Genomic DNA, 17,004 nt, shown 5'->3' with positions numbered 1-17,004 from the left:
AGTGTCACTGGCCCTCATATGTGGGATCCGAACCGGGGCCCTCTGGCATCCCAAGCGAGTTCTTAACCATCGCGCCACTCGGCCGGCCCAGGTTCAGGTTTTTTGAGGGACCCCGGAACCCCATGAATGTTCACAATGCCAGCCTGGGCAGCTGAGGAAACAGCAAGCGTTTCCTCTAGTCAGTCTCTGAGGTTTCCATCACCACACGAGCAGTTTCAGGCATCTGTTTTAAGGACAGTAGCTGGTCCCCAAGTCCCACTGCAGGCTAAACTGAATTTTAAGCTGGTGTAAAGGCTGGGAAATTCGAAGCATGGCTCTGCTCTTTGCTGCTAAGTCCGCACCGCACTGGGAAGGGGACTGTGGCTGGGTGTTCCCAGCGTGCCTTGTTCAGTCTTGGTCTCGTCTGTTCAAGGTTGCATTGCGGTACCTTTTGCCTTTGCCAGCTTTTTCCATGTGAAGGTATTTATAGGCATCGCAGCACACGCCAGTTGGCACCTCTGTGCCCTCACTGTCAAAGTGCCCACCTGCACACCGGCAGCTGATCCGCGAAAGCCTACACAGCCTGCGGCTCTGACCTTGGCTTCTTGCTTTTGGGGAAAGACTCCATTCGAAGCTTGTTTACTTGGCAAAAGCAGGATGAGAATTTAGGACGGGCGTGGCTGAGGGGAGGCTGGGGGAAGAGAAGAATGTGAGGCCGGCGGTCAGGGCCGGCTCTGTGGCGCTGTCGCCCACTGTGTGGGCTGGTCCTCTGTCCAGGAACTGGCATCACCCTTGTCCTCATGGGGCAGGGGAGGCGGTGGGAGTGTGGCTCCCAGCCATGCGTGTCCGGCCCAGGAGGAGCTTCTGGGACTCAGCAGAGGTGATGCTCCCAAGGCAGATGCTCCCCTGCAGGTGAGGGAGGTGGGAACCTGGGCCCTGCCCCAGCACCCCATCCTGGAGGGCACCCCTCCTTCTGCAGAAGGGCACCCTCAGCCCCGGGACAGAGGAGGAGGGAGGCAGGGCCTGAGTCCAGGCGCAGAAATGGGGGCACCTGGAAAGACAGTGTCGTCCTGGTGAGCTCAGCGAGCCACGTTCTGGGTCCAGGGAGGGCCCCGCCAAAAGGGAGGGTTTCTGGTAGAGCCTCTGTGGGGCAGGGGTGGGGAGTTCTGTTCCAACGCATCCTTGGGCCAAAGGGCTCCTGCCAGTACAGCCTGTCCCCACCCAGGCTCCTGCTGTCATTTTCCCACGGCGTTGTCTCTCCCTGCTGCCAAAGGCCCACTCGCAACACTCCCCCGGCATTGGTGCTGGGTCTGCGGCAGCAGCTTCTGGGGCTGCCCCGCACCGGCTGGAGCTGCGAGTCCCACCTCCGTGGGTCTGGGCGGACCCCTTTAACCAAAACCGACTCACCTGCTGACTCCTCTCCACCTGCCTCAAGCTTGGGGCAGGACATGTCACTGCAGAGGAAGAGGATAGCGGGCCGTTCCCCTGAGTCCCCAGCCCAGGGACTGGGACGTGCGCACAGCCACGGTTTGTCCCGTGAGGTCCCAGCTTCATGTGGTGGCCGCCTGTGTGGCCGGGAAACTGGGCTGGGTTTGACGGAGTGGAGGGAGGCGCGATTCCGGGCTGTGTAAGGAAGGAGTCGAGTCAGTGAGCCATGGAGTCCCCAGAGGCCCTGGCCAGAGGGCCCTGCGGGGTCTGGGAGGGGGTGGCTTCCAAGAAGGAGGGGCCCTGCAGCTGAGGCCACTGGGGGCGTCAAGGCCGCCCACTGGAGCAAGGCGAGGGAGTTGTCGCAAAGCACCACGGACGGGCGGGCCGCTTACACGACAGTCGTTCATTCCCCCGCGTCCTGGGGGCCGGAAGTCTGAGACAGGTGCGGCAGGGCCGGCCCCTCCGAGGCGATGAGGGAGCGTCTGGCCCGGCGTCCCCCAGCTCCCGGGGTTTGCTGCTGCTGCCGCGCCTCAGCCTGTGGAGGCGTCATCCCATCTCTGCCCGCACCCTCTCATAGCGCTCCCCACAAGTGTGTCTGTGTCCCGGTCCCCTCTTTATAAGGACACAGCCATTTAGGATCAGGGCCCGCCCTAATGACCTCACCTTAACTCCATCATCTGCAAGGACCCCGTTTCCAAACACAGTCACCTCCTAAGGTGACGTCTGCCTATGAATCCGGGGGCTGCAGCTCAGCCCCTAACAGGTGTGTCGGGGACATGAGGAGACGCACCCAGAGCACATCAGTGGCAGGGTCCGGCCAGGCCTGGACTGAGTCCTGATGACCGCCCCGAGGGCGGTTGGGGTGGAAGCGATGGGGCATTGGGGGGTGACCAGAGGAAAGGGCTGCGTGGGCAGTGGGCCAGGAGGGGTGCTCTGTGCCCAGCCAGGCAGGCAGAGCTGGGGCGTAGGGCACCATCGCTCCTGAGAACAGGACCGTGGCATCCTATCCCCCACCCTCCCAGCCTGATGTCATGGGCGGCTGGCTGTGCTCACAGCCCACGGTCAGGCCCAGGCACAGGCTGTGCAGTGCAGCCGAGTTCCCTGCCAGGGGTGCTTCCAGCCCGGGGTCAGTTCGATGGGGACCCGCGGTGTGCTCTCTGTCTGTACAGACAGATCTCAGGGATCCCAGGGGAATCCGAAAACCAAGAACTCCTGACCCCCAGCTGAGCCCCAGCCTGGCTGAGCTGGTCAAGCCTGTTTGTCATCAGGTTTTCCGAGAAGGCCAAGCAGTGTTTCCGGGGACCGTCAGAGTCTTTTTCCTCTGAGCTTTCCCCAGCAATTCCTGCCACTGCTGGGGTCCTGCCCATGGGGCTGGTAGTGAGACACCGCTTCCCATGCCCGTCGCCCCTGGTGTGGTCATCAGGAGCTCAGCGGGGGACAGTAGCGTCTCAGAAAGGGTGGGCCAGGGCCCCTCAGACACGGAGGGGCTAGGCTGGGGACAGGGGACCTGCCTGGGGGTCAGCCCTCGATGAGGTGACCCTGGAGGCCCTTCCAGTCCTCACGGCAACTCCGGGAGGCGGGATCTTCATCACCCACATTTCATGGACCAGGCAGCTGGGGCACAGAGAGGTTGTGTGCGCCACTACAGGTTGCCCAGCACATGGGTGGTGCCGTCGTGCGAGCGGGGCCTGCAGGACATGGACGGTGCTGGAGTCACTGAGGTCCTGAAAACCCACCATTAGCAACTCACTCCTTGGGAGAACCTTTCACAAAACACAGTCCCTAAGTCACAGTGTCTGACACTTCAGGCAAAAGGGACTCCAGCCCTTGTGCACAGCCCCTCCCCAGGCATAAGAACAAATGTCAGCTCCCCCGTGTGGCCAAGGCCAGCCCTGGCCAGCGTCACGGGAGGACAACATCCCCCTGCCAGGAACACGAAGACACAGGTTCCAGAGGAGCAGGGCTCTAGGGAGTCGGGCCCAAGGCTGCAGGGTCAGCGGGCCGCAGCGCGGCTGCAGGACGGCTGGATCGAGGTCAGAGGCCAGGTCCCCAGTGGACAGCACTGCCCAGGGGCCTGACTGCTGAGTGCCCCCAGCCCAGAAGCCTCGTGTCTCCCTGAGCGTCACAATGCTGGGTGGCAGGATTAAATAAGGGGACACTGGCTTTCTTTGAGCCCCGCCCGACGCCTGCACTTGAGACCGTCCTGAGCAGGGCAGCTGGTCCCCGCCCGACTGCAGCAGGGTCCTCGCCTCTGTCCCCACGTGCTCGCACAGGGCTGACCTGGAAGCTTCCGCAGATGGGCAGCTGGAGGGTGTCTGTGCTGCTGGGCCACCTCCCCGGGGCCTCAGGCCGCTCCCTGTCCTGTGCTCCCCACGTCTGCGTGGCCCCCCACACTCGGGGCTGCTCGGGCGGGAAACGGAGCAGTGCCCTGTCCCTGCGTTCCCTCCTCGCCCCGTGGAAGCCATGAGTGGTTCCAGCCCCGATCCTGGTCTCCTTACCTCCCTTGCCCCCTCGCGGCCCCACTGCCCAGCGTGCCCAGCACAGAGTCTGCCCTACGGCTGCCCTACGGCTGCCCGAGTGGGCCCCACACGAGTCTCTACCTGGAACCGCCATCGGAACAGACCCGCTCGCCTGAGTGCCTGTCGTCAGTGTGGGGTGCTGGCCACCTCACGCTTCCCATCAGGGGCTGATGAGACGGGGATTAGGTTTGTGGAAATGCACGGAACCTTGTGAAGTTGTGTTTGTGGCCACACTGGACTTTAAAGGCGTTTAAGGAGTCCACGGCGGGAGAAAGAAGTACAACGAAGCCGTGGCTGGCACTGCTGCTCACGTGTTCCTTACAATCGGGTGGTTTCCTTTCTTCAGAGACGGTGCCAGAGTGGTCAGGAGCCGGGAGCTGTGGGGACGGCAGGGGCCAGAGCCCCTGGAGAGGTTCCATCCAGGGGGCCCGGGAAGTGGCGCCCAAACACCTGTGACCGAGGGAGGCTTGGCTCGGGGTGAAGCTCTCTTCTCCCATCTCTGTGCTCCCACCGCCCGGTCCATCGTCACCGCTCTGATTTAGCCGTGGGGGTGGGACGGGGGACAGAGCAGGTCTGCAGCCGGACTGAGCTCTGTGAGCTACAAAGGGGCCGAGGATCGGGGTTCGCGGCCCAGCCCTGCCGCTACCTGCAGGACGTCACACTGCGTCCGTTTCTGCCTCTGTGCCACGTGTATTCACCACAGTGGGGACGAACGGGGGTAAGGGGAGGGGACAGGGTCTGAAAGGTGCTAAGAACTCCCAAAAGCTGCTGTGGGGGCAGCATGGGGGTCCCTGGAGCACAGTGCCCCCGCCATCAGCAGGGCAGAGGACGCGCTGCTCTTGGCACCTTGGCAGCCACAGTTCATGCCTTCTCCGGGGTCCAGAGTGGGTGAGGAGCAGGGTGGGCGTGCCCAGAGGAGGTGGGCCGTGTCAGTGTGATGTGCGTTCCCGAAGTGTGTGAGAAGCAACTAAGTGTGTTTCCTCCCGGCTGTGAAAATAGAAAGCGGGGTGCTGCAGGCCAGACCCTGCAAGCCTCCTGTCCGGCTTTTATCCCGTAGCAGGTGGCCAGGACACTGCCCCTGGGTCTGCCCAAGTGAGCACCTAAGAACACATGGGTGCCCGCTCGGCTGCCACAGGGACAGTGCCCTGTGCCCGGGGAATGGCCCCAGCCCTTCCCAGCTCCCCGGCCACCTACTCATGGTGACACTGCCAGCCACCGCAGGGTCCTGGTTTCCTTCCCGTTTTCCTGAGAGCACCTTTGGTTCCAAAACCTCGCGAGTCTCTGACTGCGACCTGCCCTTGCCCCTTGGGGGGCGCTGCGCCTCCTGGCTCATGGCCGCCATCTTCCTGCAGGTCAACAGTGAGAACGTCGTGAAGGTGGGCCACCGGCAGGTGGTGAACATGATCCGTCAGGGAGGGAATCACCTCGTCCTCAAAGTGGTCACGGTGACCAGGAATCTCGACCCGGACGACACCGCCAGGAAGAAAGGTGCCTGCTCCGTGCTGTCCCACCCCCACTCGCCCAGCCGCACACCCCGCTGGTGGGAGGGGTGGGCTGGGGGCGGGCAGGGGCACTTTCAGGTGTGTCCCCCATCTACTCCCAGTGGGGGTCCAGGCCCCCTCAGAACAGGAAAAGAAGCCAGAAAGGAGGTTAGGAGAGGACTCTGCAGCTCGCCCGTGGAGTGGCCTCAGGCAAGGGTTGTGCTCAGCAGAGGGGTCCTGGGGGGCTCCTGCCCCAACCTGGCTGTCCCTCGGTCACTGCGACGGGTCTCGCCAGCACTCAGCCTGTGCCCGTGGAAGGGGGAGGTCCCCGTGTCCGCTTCACAGAGCTTGCTGCCCACCCCATGCTCCTTCCTGAGGGAGGCCGTAGCTGGGGGATACTGGGGCTGCCTGAGGCCAACACAGGGGAGTGGGGGGCAGGCCAGAGGCACCCCCAGGTCTCCTTGCCAGGGAAGAGGCCAGAGTGGCAGTTAGTCCTTCCAGCAGCCCCGCATTTAACAAGAGCAAGGGTGCGTCCCCTCCCACCCAGCCCACCAGGAGCCCTCAGCCTGAGCTCGGGAGAGAGAGCAGGTAGCACAGCCAGGGAGGGCTGCCTGGAGGAGGGGGCCATGAGCGGCGGGAGGGGAGCCTGTGGGTGAAGAAGTGAGGAGAGCTGGGTGAGGGATGTCGGCACATGCGACAGACCTGTGTCCTCACTGTGGCAGGTCAGGGGGACAAAGACGAATCCCCTCCCTGTTGAGACCGTCCTCAGCGGCCTGGGCGGCAAGGCTGCCAGACCCGTCAGTCTCCATTAGTCACTGGCAGACACGGACCTGAGGGAGCTGGACCAGCCACCCCTCTGCAGACTTCCGCTGCGCCTCCCACTGAGTGTCCCAGCCTGGACCCACGCCCGCAAGAGGGCAGGGACCCTGAGTGCCTGGTGTGACTGGGGGATGGAGTGCAGAGGGGTTGGGGCCTCCCGAGAGGGCCTGTCCAGGGTCCATCTGAGCCCCCTGCTTGGTCCTGAGCCATCGCGGCCCAAGTGGAGCCTGCAGACACATCCAGCTTCGTGACTCTCCTCAGGCCAGCAGGGTGACCGCTGCCGGCTTCCCCACACCTGTCAGCCTTCCAGGCAGAAAGCCGCAGGCCCGGGGCTGCCCACCTGCCGGGTTGTCCTTGTAGGTGGGGTGGGGCGGCCTCACACCCGCGTCTCTCCTGTCTGCCCTGCAGCTCCCCCGCCTCCGAAGCGCGCCCCGACCACGGCCCTCACGCTGCGCTCCAAGTCCATGACGTCGGAGCTGGAGGAGCTCGGTAAGAGTCGCCACAGCCCTGTGCCTCCGGGAAGCCCGCCCGCCCCGCATGGCCCTGCGCGTGCTCGCTTGCCCCCCGCCCCACAGCCCCTTTGCTGGCCTCTCCATGGACACCTGCCAGCTTCGGGTGGGGCTTCTGGTTTTGCTTCTCTTCTTGGTTCATCTAACATTGTTTTGTTTTGAATTTTTGGGCCTCTCACTAGTGGATAAAGGTAAGCTGCCCCATGGTGTCCCCCAGACAGCTCCCCCAACTGGTGAGCCCCCCCCCGACACCCCCCTGGCCAGCCCTCCCTGTGCCTGGCTCAGACCAACTAGCTCCGCCAGGGGGTTCACACAGCGGTGGGGTTGGCGGGCCTGGTGGCCTGCCCGCCAGGCTTAGGGGTATCCTGGCACCTTCTCAAAAGGCCTGCAAGGAGCAGAGAGGCTCTGGCCACCGGACCCTGTCACGTAGGTGGGGACAGACGCCCAGAGCAGTGCGGTCCTGGGTCCGGCGGCCCATGGTGTCTGTTGAAAACAGGGATGACCCTGGAGCTGGCGGTGTGAGCCTCTGGGATGCTGGTTAAATGTCATATTGGGGGGTTGCCAGGGACACCTTGGGAAGGACGATGACTGCCCCACACACAGGTGACGAGTGGGTGGAAGTGCTGGCTCCACGGAGAGCACAAGTGGGCTGGTTGGGCCGGGAGGCGGGGCATCCATGAGCTCCGCACCCAGCAGGTCACCTGGCACTCGCCCTGAGCCCAACACCCACTGTCAGGTCCAGCCGGCCCCGGGGGCTGGAATCTGGGTGCCCCTAATGGGCGTTTTCCTGGCCATGGCGCCCACCTGGCCCTGCCTTCACGGGGAGAACCTTAGGCCCTCCCCTCCTCCGCCCCCCAGGAAGGTACCGGGTGACCCTCCTTTCTGCAGCACCTCTGGGAGGGTTCTGTGTACACTCCGTCCACGTGGACACGGTGGAGCCGGGAGACCGCCATTCCCCCCCAGGCCGCCTCCTGGCGAGCACCCCTCACCCTCACTGTGTTCTGGGCTGGCATCTGCGGGTCGGCGCCCAGGCCCAGGCCTTCAAGGAAAGAGCACCCCTGCTGCAGTGCGGCCCAGCCCACCAGCCCCTCTCCTGCTGGCCCCACCCTTGACAAGACTCACCGTCCCCCTGTTGTGGTACCTGATGGGGTGACAGTGGGAATAACTGCACGACCTCTTCGAAAATGAGACGGCTTGGGCCACGCTGGCTCCCCAAAGGGCCTGCGGCGAGCCTCCCCGAGGGGGACCGGCAGGACTTTACCTTTAATGGGGGGGCTCCGGCGAGGTTGGCCTGGACAAACAGGTGCTGCACGGTCGGTCCCCCTCTCCCCGTGTGGGGCCTGCTTAGTCAGGAGTCGCCCTTCAGCTCACACTTGCCCTGGTGGGACCCACTTTCCACTTGGCAGGGTGCTGGGAGGGGTGGGGGCCGAGAGGGAAGGCGCACGCAGGGGAGCAGAATTCAGCGGCCGGGCGCGCGGGGAAGGGAAAGGCCCTGGGCGCTGGCTTCCGGGACAGCCAAGGCTGGTACGTCCTGCTCCAGACGCCCCGCCTCCCATGTCGGGGCCCCTCACACTGAGGCTCAGAGCGGCCCCGCCCCCAGGCCCTGGGTGAGCACGGCCGTCATGGGACTCACGCGCCCCTTTCTGTTTGCAAGCCTCCGTCCGGAAAAGGAAGGGTAAGGGGACAGCCCCATGTCTGTTTCCAGCCCCTGCCCACACACCCCATGGAAGAGACACCCTCTGTGGCCGTCAGCGTGGTGTCTCGAATGTGCCGTGACCTTGTATTGTCTCTCCCTGTGCCGGGTCCTGTGAAGGGGCCCCAGCTCCAGGATGCGTCCCCTTTCAGTCTGTTCCGTCTGCTTGGCTTCTCCCATCTGTGGTTCCCCCCAACATGTTCTGCATTTCCCCCCTCCCCCCGAGACGTGTCCTCATCATCATGACTGTGAAGCCCCCGGGCCCCTCGGGCTGTCACAGCTGGGCCTACCCTGTGGGGCGGGCAGCCTGTGTGGCTGCTGGTCAGGGTGCAGGCAGGCGGGGCGTCTGGCATGTGGATGGAGCCTGACCACGGGCCCCCTTTGCCGTGGGGCAGGGATGGCCCCCCGGAACTCCCAGGAAGCCCCTCGCGCTCCAGGGGGCCTGCAGGAGCCCCGTCTTTGAGCCGGAGCCCAGGAGGGAGCTGTAAGGCCACACCTGTCCCTGCCCCTCCCCGGGGCTGGCGTGAGGTACAGGACCGGCTGTACTCTGCTGTGAGCAGCAAGGGTGCAGGCCCCACGCGTGCCCCCAACAACTCGGGCTTCTCCCTCAGCAGCACCCACATTTTGAGGTGTTTCTTACCTGGCTGCTAGAGACAACTATCCCAACAATGAAAAGCAACACTATCGAGTCAAAGCTGCTTTTCCAGAGGGGGCGGTAGGAGGGCACCTGTCCCACAGCCCTGGGCACTCACGCTGAGGCACAGCACAGTGTCCGTATCACTGGACTTGGGTCCAGCACAGCGGTATCTGGGGCAGGTCATGGGTCCGCAAGCACCGAGGTGGGAGAGCCTCCTTTCTGCCCCCAGTGGTGTCCCCAGGTGCAGGCCAGGCCTAGTAGCCTTTCCTCTCAGCGGTCCTGGGCCTCCAAGCCTCCAGGGGCTGCCAGGGCACTGCCAGTGTCAGCCACGTGGTGGGTGCCCAGGGCCCAGAAAATCCCCTAAGATTCGACTTCTCTCTGACCTCCCTTCAGTCCAAGCCAACCCCTGGCTGGCGGGAATGGCCTCTCTGTCCACTCCTCCGTGGGCTCCCAGAACCCATCCTGTAACAGAGCTGGCCCAGAAAGCCCATCGTCAAGGAGAGCCTCGGGGCTCTGTGGCCTGCCCCTCAGCCATGCCCCCACCCGCCTCCCCCAGGGATGCCTCCAGCAGCCCGCCAGATACCCCAAGCTGTCAGAGAAGATGAGGACAGAGGTGGGCCCAGGGCACAACCCACACAGCAGACAGACAGTCCTGGGAAGCCCAGAGTCCCTGACCCCAGCTGGAACTGGAGGCAGTGCTTGGGCAAAAAGACCCCAAAGGGCCCAGCAGCCATGGCCCACCCAGTTCCTGTGGGGGCTGCGGGGTCCAGTGCCGCCTGACACATAGTAGGTGTGCAGTGAACTCGCCAGGCCCTGTCCGCTGCCTCCGCCAGTCTCTCCTGGAGGATTAGCCTAGCGTCCTAAGAAGCATTCATCACAGTCCAGAAAAGCCACATGGAATAGGAGGACATTGGCCTTTATGGATGTACTGGTTGAAAAGTGTCCTCCAAAGTTCATGTCCACCTAGAACCTGTGAAAGGGACCTTATTTAGAAATAAGGTCTTTGCAGACGTCATCAAGACAAGGTCATACTGGAGTAGGATGGGCCCTGACCCAGTGACGGGTGTCCTCACAAGAGAGGGAGACAGACACACAGACACACAGAAGCCATGTGAAATTGGACAGACGCGGCCAAAGCCCCCAGAAGCCGGAGAGGCAGGAAGGGACCCTCCCTTGGAAACTCCTGACCCCTTGATTTCGGAATTCCGGCCTCCGGACAGTGAGGATGAATTTGTATCTTTAAACCACCCGGCTAGTGATACTTGGTCTCGGCAGTAAAGCGGCCTCAGATCCCAGCTAGGAGCTGCCTCCTGCTTAGTGACAGCAGGCAAGTGACAAAGTCCGCGAGTTTTCATTTCCTCGACTCCTGTGTTTAACCTGGCGGTTCCTAAGGACCTTCTCTAGTCCCCAGACACCTGCTCTCGGGCCTGAGGGGAATAGGACACGACAGCCACACCAGCCCAGGGCGGCTCTAGGCAGAAGCCGGGCCAGTGGTGGTGGGACCAGCATCACCATGGCCTCCAGGCCACCAGCACTTCTGGCTGCACCGTCAGGCCTGTCCCTGGGGAGGCGTGAGACTTCTCGGAGCCCGAGGGCCGGGAACTGTGCTGCGCTCAGCACCACGCCCCACCGCTCGGCTGCCTCCGGGAAGATGAACCAGGTGGACCAGCTGGCCAGGCCGCTGCTCCCACATGTGCGGCTTGTCGTGACATCTGCTGTTGATGCCGTGTTTTCCTCTTGGAAGCTGTGTTTTGGAGGGAATCCCACTCTGTGCCTTCTCACCTTGACATCTGGACACTGGGTGACTCGTGTGGGGGACTGTGCAGGACACCCGCCCTGCTCTGGTTCCCAAGAGAGACATGGCTGCATGTGACCCAACCATGCTTGACAGACCCACCACCTCCCCCAGGGGACAGTCGTCCCCACGCCAGGCAGTTTGCAGCTCGTGGACAGTGGGCCTTACGCCTGTCTTCCGGAGGCGGGGAACTGCTGGAGCATTTTCGTCAACTCGCTCCCAGACTGTAAGCTTTGCGGTTCTCAAGTGGGTTTCCAGGGTTGTCTTCAGTCACTGTGCCCCTCGTTTGAAGACTGCAGGGGGCTGAACTCACAAATGCTCTCCACCCAGAGCCCCTGAATACAGACCCAACTCCAGGCTCTTATAAAGGCGGCGTGATGATGGTCTCAAGTCTAGGATGAGATGCAGGAACGCACAGTGTCGCCACTTTTCCTAAAAGCCAGTAAACACCCTCAGACAGGGCCGAGCCGTCTCAGTCCGGCCGCCAGGTTCCCTTTGAGACAAGAGCAGGGAAGGGACCCAGGCGGCCGTGAGGAAGCGACGCGGGCTGTCCCCCTTTTCATTTGAATCACACAGACCGCACTCACCAAAAAGGGAGCAAGAGTGACACCATCCCCCACAAACCAGAGTGTTCTCGTGTGCTTTCGGTCACAGGAACATTTGGGGGGAGTGGAGGCAGGAGGGCAAGGGTCTGAACCAGACAAGGTGGCCCCCGATCCAGGGGACACACCCTCAGCTACACCCCAAACCTGCCCCTCTCCATGCAGTGTGGCTGGTGCAGACACTGCTCTGGCTTTATGCACCCACCCCCCTTTATAGTCAGCTGCACCTGGCAGACTGCTCTGACAGTAACTGTCCCCCAGGGCTTGGCATCCTGGCCCGAGGTGGGGGCGCAGAGGCTGGGGACCCCAATTCTCACCCACACTCCCACCTGGTCCCAGATTTCCACCTGCAGGCCTTAAGCATCTCTGACCCCCCCAGCTGTTCTCTCTGCAAAATGGGCCTCATCCTCCCCGCCACACACACACACACACACACACACACACACACACGTCAGGTTCTTGTCAGGAAGAGACACGGGACAGAGGCCTTAGAAGTCCCACCAGGCCCGGGGATCCTTGTTATTAACCACCATGCCTCTGCCTCGCCTGGGCATGCCCGTGTTTTGAGGCATTTTCAGGGCACCTGCCACGTGCTCCAGGGCCCAGGGTCACAGCCTGCTGCCTGCTCGTTCCAGGCATGAGAAGGTTCCAGGTGGCTCTCCGGGATGCCACACAAGGGGCCCTCGGCATGCCGGGGGCGGGGTGAACCACCCCATCAGCTCCAGGAGGTTTAACACCAAAGACACGGACTCAGAGAGTCCAGCTAGAAACCAGCCTCTCGGACATCCAGCCAGGAGAGCGTCCCACTGGGGGTCCCTCACACCTTGGCAGGCTCAGACGTGGCCAGCTACGCAGCAGAGCTGTCCATCTGCAGCGCCTCCCCAGGGTGTCTTCCTGGGCTCCAGTCACTGTCCCCTCCAGGTGGGTCCAAGTTCCTGGCGGCCCCAGGGGAGCCTGGCTGAGCTGAGCCTGGGCACAAACCCTCAGCACCCAAGAGACCCCACTCCCTGCCCTGCACGTGGCTGAAGCAAGGCCAGCGGCCACTTCAATGGACTCGGCGTCCAGGGACGGGCCACGCAGACCCATGGGTCCCCCACGGATTACCAAGCAGGTCAACCGAGTGCCACCTGAGCCACTGCCGTGAGAGGACCCTGGGCCATGCAGCGGTCAAGGGGGGCGAGGCCTGGCCGATGGGGTGGGGCGAGGAGCTGGGACAGTGACCTTAGCTGGAGGTGTCCCCGCTGCCCATGGCAGCACAGGGGTGGGTGTTTCTAACCAATTCCCTGAGGGGCGGGAAAAGCCAGAACAGCTGCGGTCCCAGATCCATGGGGAGGAAGCCGACGAGGGAATGGGACAGACGGGCGGGGTCTGAGAACTCGTGTCGGGGGGAAAATCCCTTGATGCTTTTGCCTGAGCAACTCAGCATTTCGTGGGCAGGCATTTCAGGCTGTGGGTCACATGCGCTCTGTTGCACATTCTCCTTCCTGTCCTATCGGTGTCCCTTAAAAATGCAAACATTGTCCTCAGGCCAAGGACCAAACAAGAGCGGGTGTAGCCCTCGAGCCATAGTTTGTCCACCCCGATGCAGGACCGGGGCTGGAGGCAGGCTCTCATTAGGGATTCACCAGGAAATCGCCTCCGTGGATGTCAGAGTCCTGCCTGTGGGTGCCCCGTGAGGTTGGGGTGGCCCTGGTGGGCATACCCCCTCCCCGTCCCACAGTTCCTCGTTGGTGCCTCTGGTCTGGGCGATTCAGAGGGTGCTGTGGCTCTGGGGGGCTTCTTCAGGGGGTTACAAGTGGCCATCATGGTTCTTGGAACAACTTGCGGCCTGGAGGTCTTGGATGCTGCCTGCCTCTCATGCCAGTCTCACAGCTGGGGGTCTGGGCGAGACCCCAGAGGCCCGGCCCTTTATGACAGCGTGAGCTTCACCGTGGTCACCAGACCTGGAATGGGTGAGGCTGCCTAGGAGAAGACCTCAGGCTTGAGGACAGAATGTTTTAGATGACCCGGGGGACAAGGGGAGTGCTGCACCTCGCAAGGCCCTAAATGGGATATTCCTGCTGAAACCCCGTGGCCCCTCACGGGGCAGAATGAGTCTCGGGGAACCAGAGTCCTACGGCCCCTGGTGCCTGGACTCAGGCGTCTACAGACACAGCCAGGGCATCAGGTGGCCCGAGCCACGGCTTCAGTTTTCACATTCTCAAACGAATGTAATGTTTTCAATTTCAATTTTTAAAACAAATTTTCTCAATTTGTAGGGATCACTAATAACCCTTGGTGTTCTTTGTCACAAAGAAATGAGAATATTCCATGCCTAGGGGAACAGTGGGGACTTGGCCACACAGCCCAGGCTCGGACATCTGCCAGGCTCCCTCACACTGTCCCATGGCCTCCAGCCTTGGTTGGCAGACCCTTAGACCCTGGCACTTGCGTCTGGCCACAGAAGGACCACACCTCTGAGCTCTTAACAAGTCCAAGCGTCGGCTCGGTGGACACTTAGTTAAGTGCTGTCAGGATGAATGCGGTGACTCCACGGACGACAGGACTTTTAGGCATTCCAGGCCCCGGCGGCTGAGGGCCATCTTGTCCATGTGTTCCCTCCTGGGCTGAGGGTTTGGGGAACAGATCGTGTCGCTGTGAATGCATGTGGCAGAGAAGCATGCGTGCACCGCCCGCAGTGACCAGCACCCGTCTGCACAGTTTGGAGGCCGGGCTGTTAAATGCGGGGTTAACAGGTCAGAGGCCCTTTGGCGTTTTCTGTCTATCCTGGGGGCTTCAGTCACTGATGCCTGTTTCTGTCATCGTGTTCACACTGCAGATAAGCCCGAGGAGATAGTCCCCGCCCCCAAGCCATCCCGGACGGCAGAGAACATGGCCGTGGAGTCCAGGGTGGCCACCATCAAGCAGCGGCCCACCAGCCGGTGCTTCCCACCGGTCTCGGACATGAACGTACGTGGCTGTGCCCTGGGGACCGGGGACCAGGGAAGCAGGCAGGCCTCCCAGCTCAGCGTGCATAGAGATGGTTGACCTTGTAGTTTGGGGTCACACACCCCATGCTGTGCAGATGCAGAGTCCAAATCCGAGCCCCACAGGAGGAGGGTGCGTGTCTCCAGGGTCTCGGGCCACCTGGTCTCTGTGGGTGGGGCTTGTCCAGGCGCATCTCACCCCAGACCCTCTGGTTCACAGTCCGTGTATGAACGCCAGGGGATCGCCGTGATGACACCCACTGTTCCCGGAAGCCCGAAAGGCCCATTTCTGGGCCTCCCTCGAGGTACGATGCGAAGGCAGAAATCAATAGGTAAGAAGCGTGGCCGCCCCGCAGCGGTTGCCCTTAGCTTTCAGAGCCCTCGCAGTGCCCCCCTAACCACCCCCAGGCCGCCCACCAGAGGGCGGGCACCCGGCCAGCCTCCCCCACCAGGGAGCACTCTGAACGGCCCAGCGGTCTGAAACGTTTCTACCCCTGGACACAATGCCCAGGGTGGCTTCTCCAGCCCGGCAAGCCAAGCTGTGCGTGAGAAGCCAGAGGGGGCGGGGCTCCATGGCGGGGGAAGGAGGGGATGCGGGTGGGGCGGACGGGCGGTCCGGGAAGCCCCCTCCCTGCCCCTCACGTCAGAGTGGCAGGTGCAGTGAGTCCTATGTCACTGTGTCCCCCACCCACTGCGTTGCTGGCCACCACCGTGTTTTGTAGGGTGAGCTCAGTGGACACACTTCTGAGGGTGGTTGGGTCAGGTTGTCAAATTCTAATAGAACTGTCCTTACTGTGTGTCATAGCAAACTCGTTACCTTTCCTGTTAATGTCACCGGTTCCTACTGACTGTTAAGGCAGGGTAACCGTGACCCTCAGGCAGTCCCCTTGTGAGATAATCCAGCACTGTCTTTACCATGTAAGCTCTCAGAGAGGTCAAGGCCACTGCCGGACACCAGTGGACCCTTGCCATGTAGACAGAGGAGTGTGAGCGGCACCCGGGAGCCCCGTCTGCCCTTGGGGACATTGCTCTGTATGTTGTGGAAACGCCTCGTGGCTTCCTGGTCACTAGTTTGAGGCAGTAACTGAACAATCCGTGATGGTGGGCGCCGCGTCTGCTGTTGCTAAGACTCTCCCTTCCCGGTTGCTCGGCCTCGCAGAGTAGCACAGACGCCATGTTGTGTCACTGGCTCTTTAACTGGTTAATAACAATTGATTTCCTCCTGTCAGACAGCAGAATCTTTCTATCAGGTTAGTGAACCTTACGGTTTGGAATCTAATTGGAATGTAACCCAGTTTACTCTATAAGGTGTATTCTTAAATCATTACTCCTTGGTAACGTAACTGTCAGGCAACCACCACGTGAAACAGTCGGGGAAGGTCTGTCAGCAACCCATCTTTGCAATGCCGAAATGCCCGCCTCCCACAAGGAGTAGCTGAATTTGGAATACCCTTATCGAATGGGCACTTTCATTGGACTAAGTTGTAGTTGGCTCTAGGAGTCTTTTTGATTTGAAGTGATGCCTTCTGTCACCTCTCTGAAAAACCTGCATGCCTCCGACGGGACACACGTGACTTCACGTCTGTCGGCGTCCATGTCTGTGTCGTTCCGTCTGCTGGAGTGCGTTCTGTTGATGTGTTTATATCTTGGACTGTCAGAAACAGTCTGAAAATATCACCTACTCAACACACACACACACAACTGTTGGGGCCGACGGAGCTGGGACGCCCGCCGTCACCACCACAGGCCCTCGGCGCACCCACATCCACATCCACAGGTTGCGCTGGCTCACGTCCTAGAGCACGAATCGACTTCGTGCCACGCCAGCCGAGCTTTGGCCCTGGTTCACCACAGCTGTGGTGATGGCCACAGCCCTCAGCCCAGCCTAAGGCTCTTGGCTCCCCCCGCCACCCCCCCGCAGTAATTCTGGCATCGTCCGGAGGGCCCAAGGGGCTCCAGTACCCTCAAGCCCTCAGGTGGCCTGGAGAAGGCAGGCAACAAAATGGGTTCCTGCCACATGGGCGAGACCGTCTTAGAGTGATGGGTGGCAGACTGAAGGGTGGCAGGCCTCCCTGCACACCTGGGCAGGACGACGGCCCTCTAATGCTCCCTACACACAGTGGCACCTTTCTTGTCACACCAACCAGCGCCGCAGTGCCCTCAGCCTGTGCGCCCTTTGCCTCGTTTCAGATGGGCAGTGTGGCAGCCTCGGCCCCCAGACCTTAAAACACCCCCGGGGGCCCTGGACAACCCTAAAAGGATGGATGCCTCCTGATCCCCCCACACATGCACACACGCACGATGCCCCGAGGAGGTGGGGTGCCCGGCGCAGTACAAAGGGAACACGTCAGCAGCACGCACTCCGCACCCCTGTGCCTTCCTCCTTCCTTCCCCTGTTTCCGGCTTCGAACGGGCCGTCACCCTTTGGCGTTGTGCACTGTGGCTTGTGCTGGGTCCCGTGAACACGTGTGCATCGTGAGTGTCGCTGAGCGGGGTGCTGGTCGCTGTCGTGGTGTCACACCGACCTGTCTTGTACTTGCAGGAATCACGGAGGAGGAGCGGCAGTTCCTGGCCCC

General features: G+C 62.1%; 1 protein-coding gene across 1 annotated transcript in view; it reads left to right on the top strand.

Moving 5' to 3' along the window:
• SHANK2 (SH3 and multiple ankyrin repeat domains 2) overlaps positions 1 to 17,004 on the top strand; it is a 138,389-nt gene that overhangs the window by 102,896 nt on the left and 18,489 nt on the right. The window contains exons 3-10 of the mRNA XM_019654662.1: positions 5,279 to 5,414; positions 6,635 to 6,715; positions 6,918 to 6,926; positions 8,390 to 8,410; positions 14,281 to 14,411; positions 14,649 to 14,760; positions 15,658 to 15,678; positions 16,971 to 16,999. Of these exons, the coding sequence (XP_019510207.1) occupies positions 5,279 to 5,414; positions 6,635 to 6,715; positions 6,918 to 6,926; positions 8,390 to 8,410; positions 14,281 to 14,411; positions 14,649 to 14,760; positions 15,658 to 15,678; positions 16,971 to 16,999 (540 nt within the window). The remainder of the gene's footprint in view (positions 1 to 5,278; positions 5,415 to 6,634; positions 6,716 to 6,917; positions 6,927 to 8,389; positions 8,411 to 14,280; positions 14,412 to 14,648; positions 14,761 to 15,657; positions 15,679 to 16,970; positions 17,000 to 17,004) is intronic.

Source organism: Hipposideros armiger, unplaced genomic scaffold (genome assembly GCF_001890085.2).
Source record: "Hipposideros armiger isolate ML-2016 unplaced genomic scaffold, ASM189008v1 scaffold_228, whole genome shotgun sequence".
In the NCBI taxonomy this organism is placed as follows: Eukaryota; Metazoa; Chordata; class Mammalia; order Chiroptera; family Hipposideridae; genus Hipposideros; species Hipposideros armiger.
Note: the sequence above shows the minus strand (reverse complement) of the source record. Positions and strands in the feature narration are given on the sequence as shown.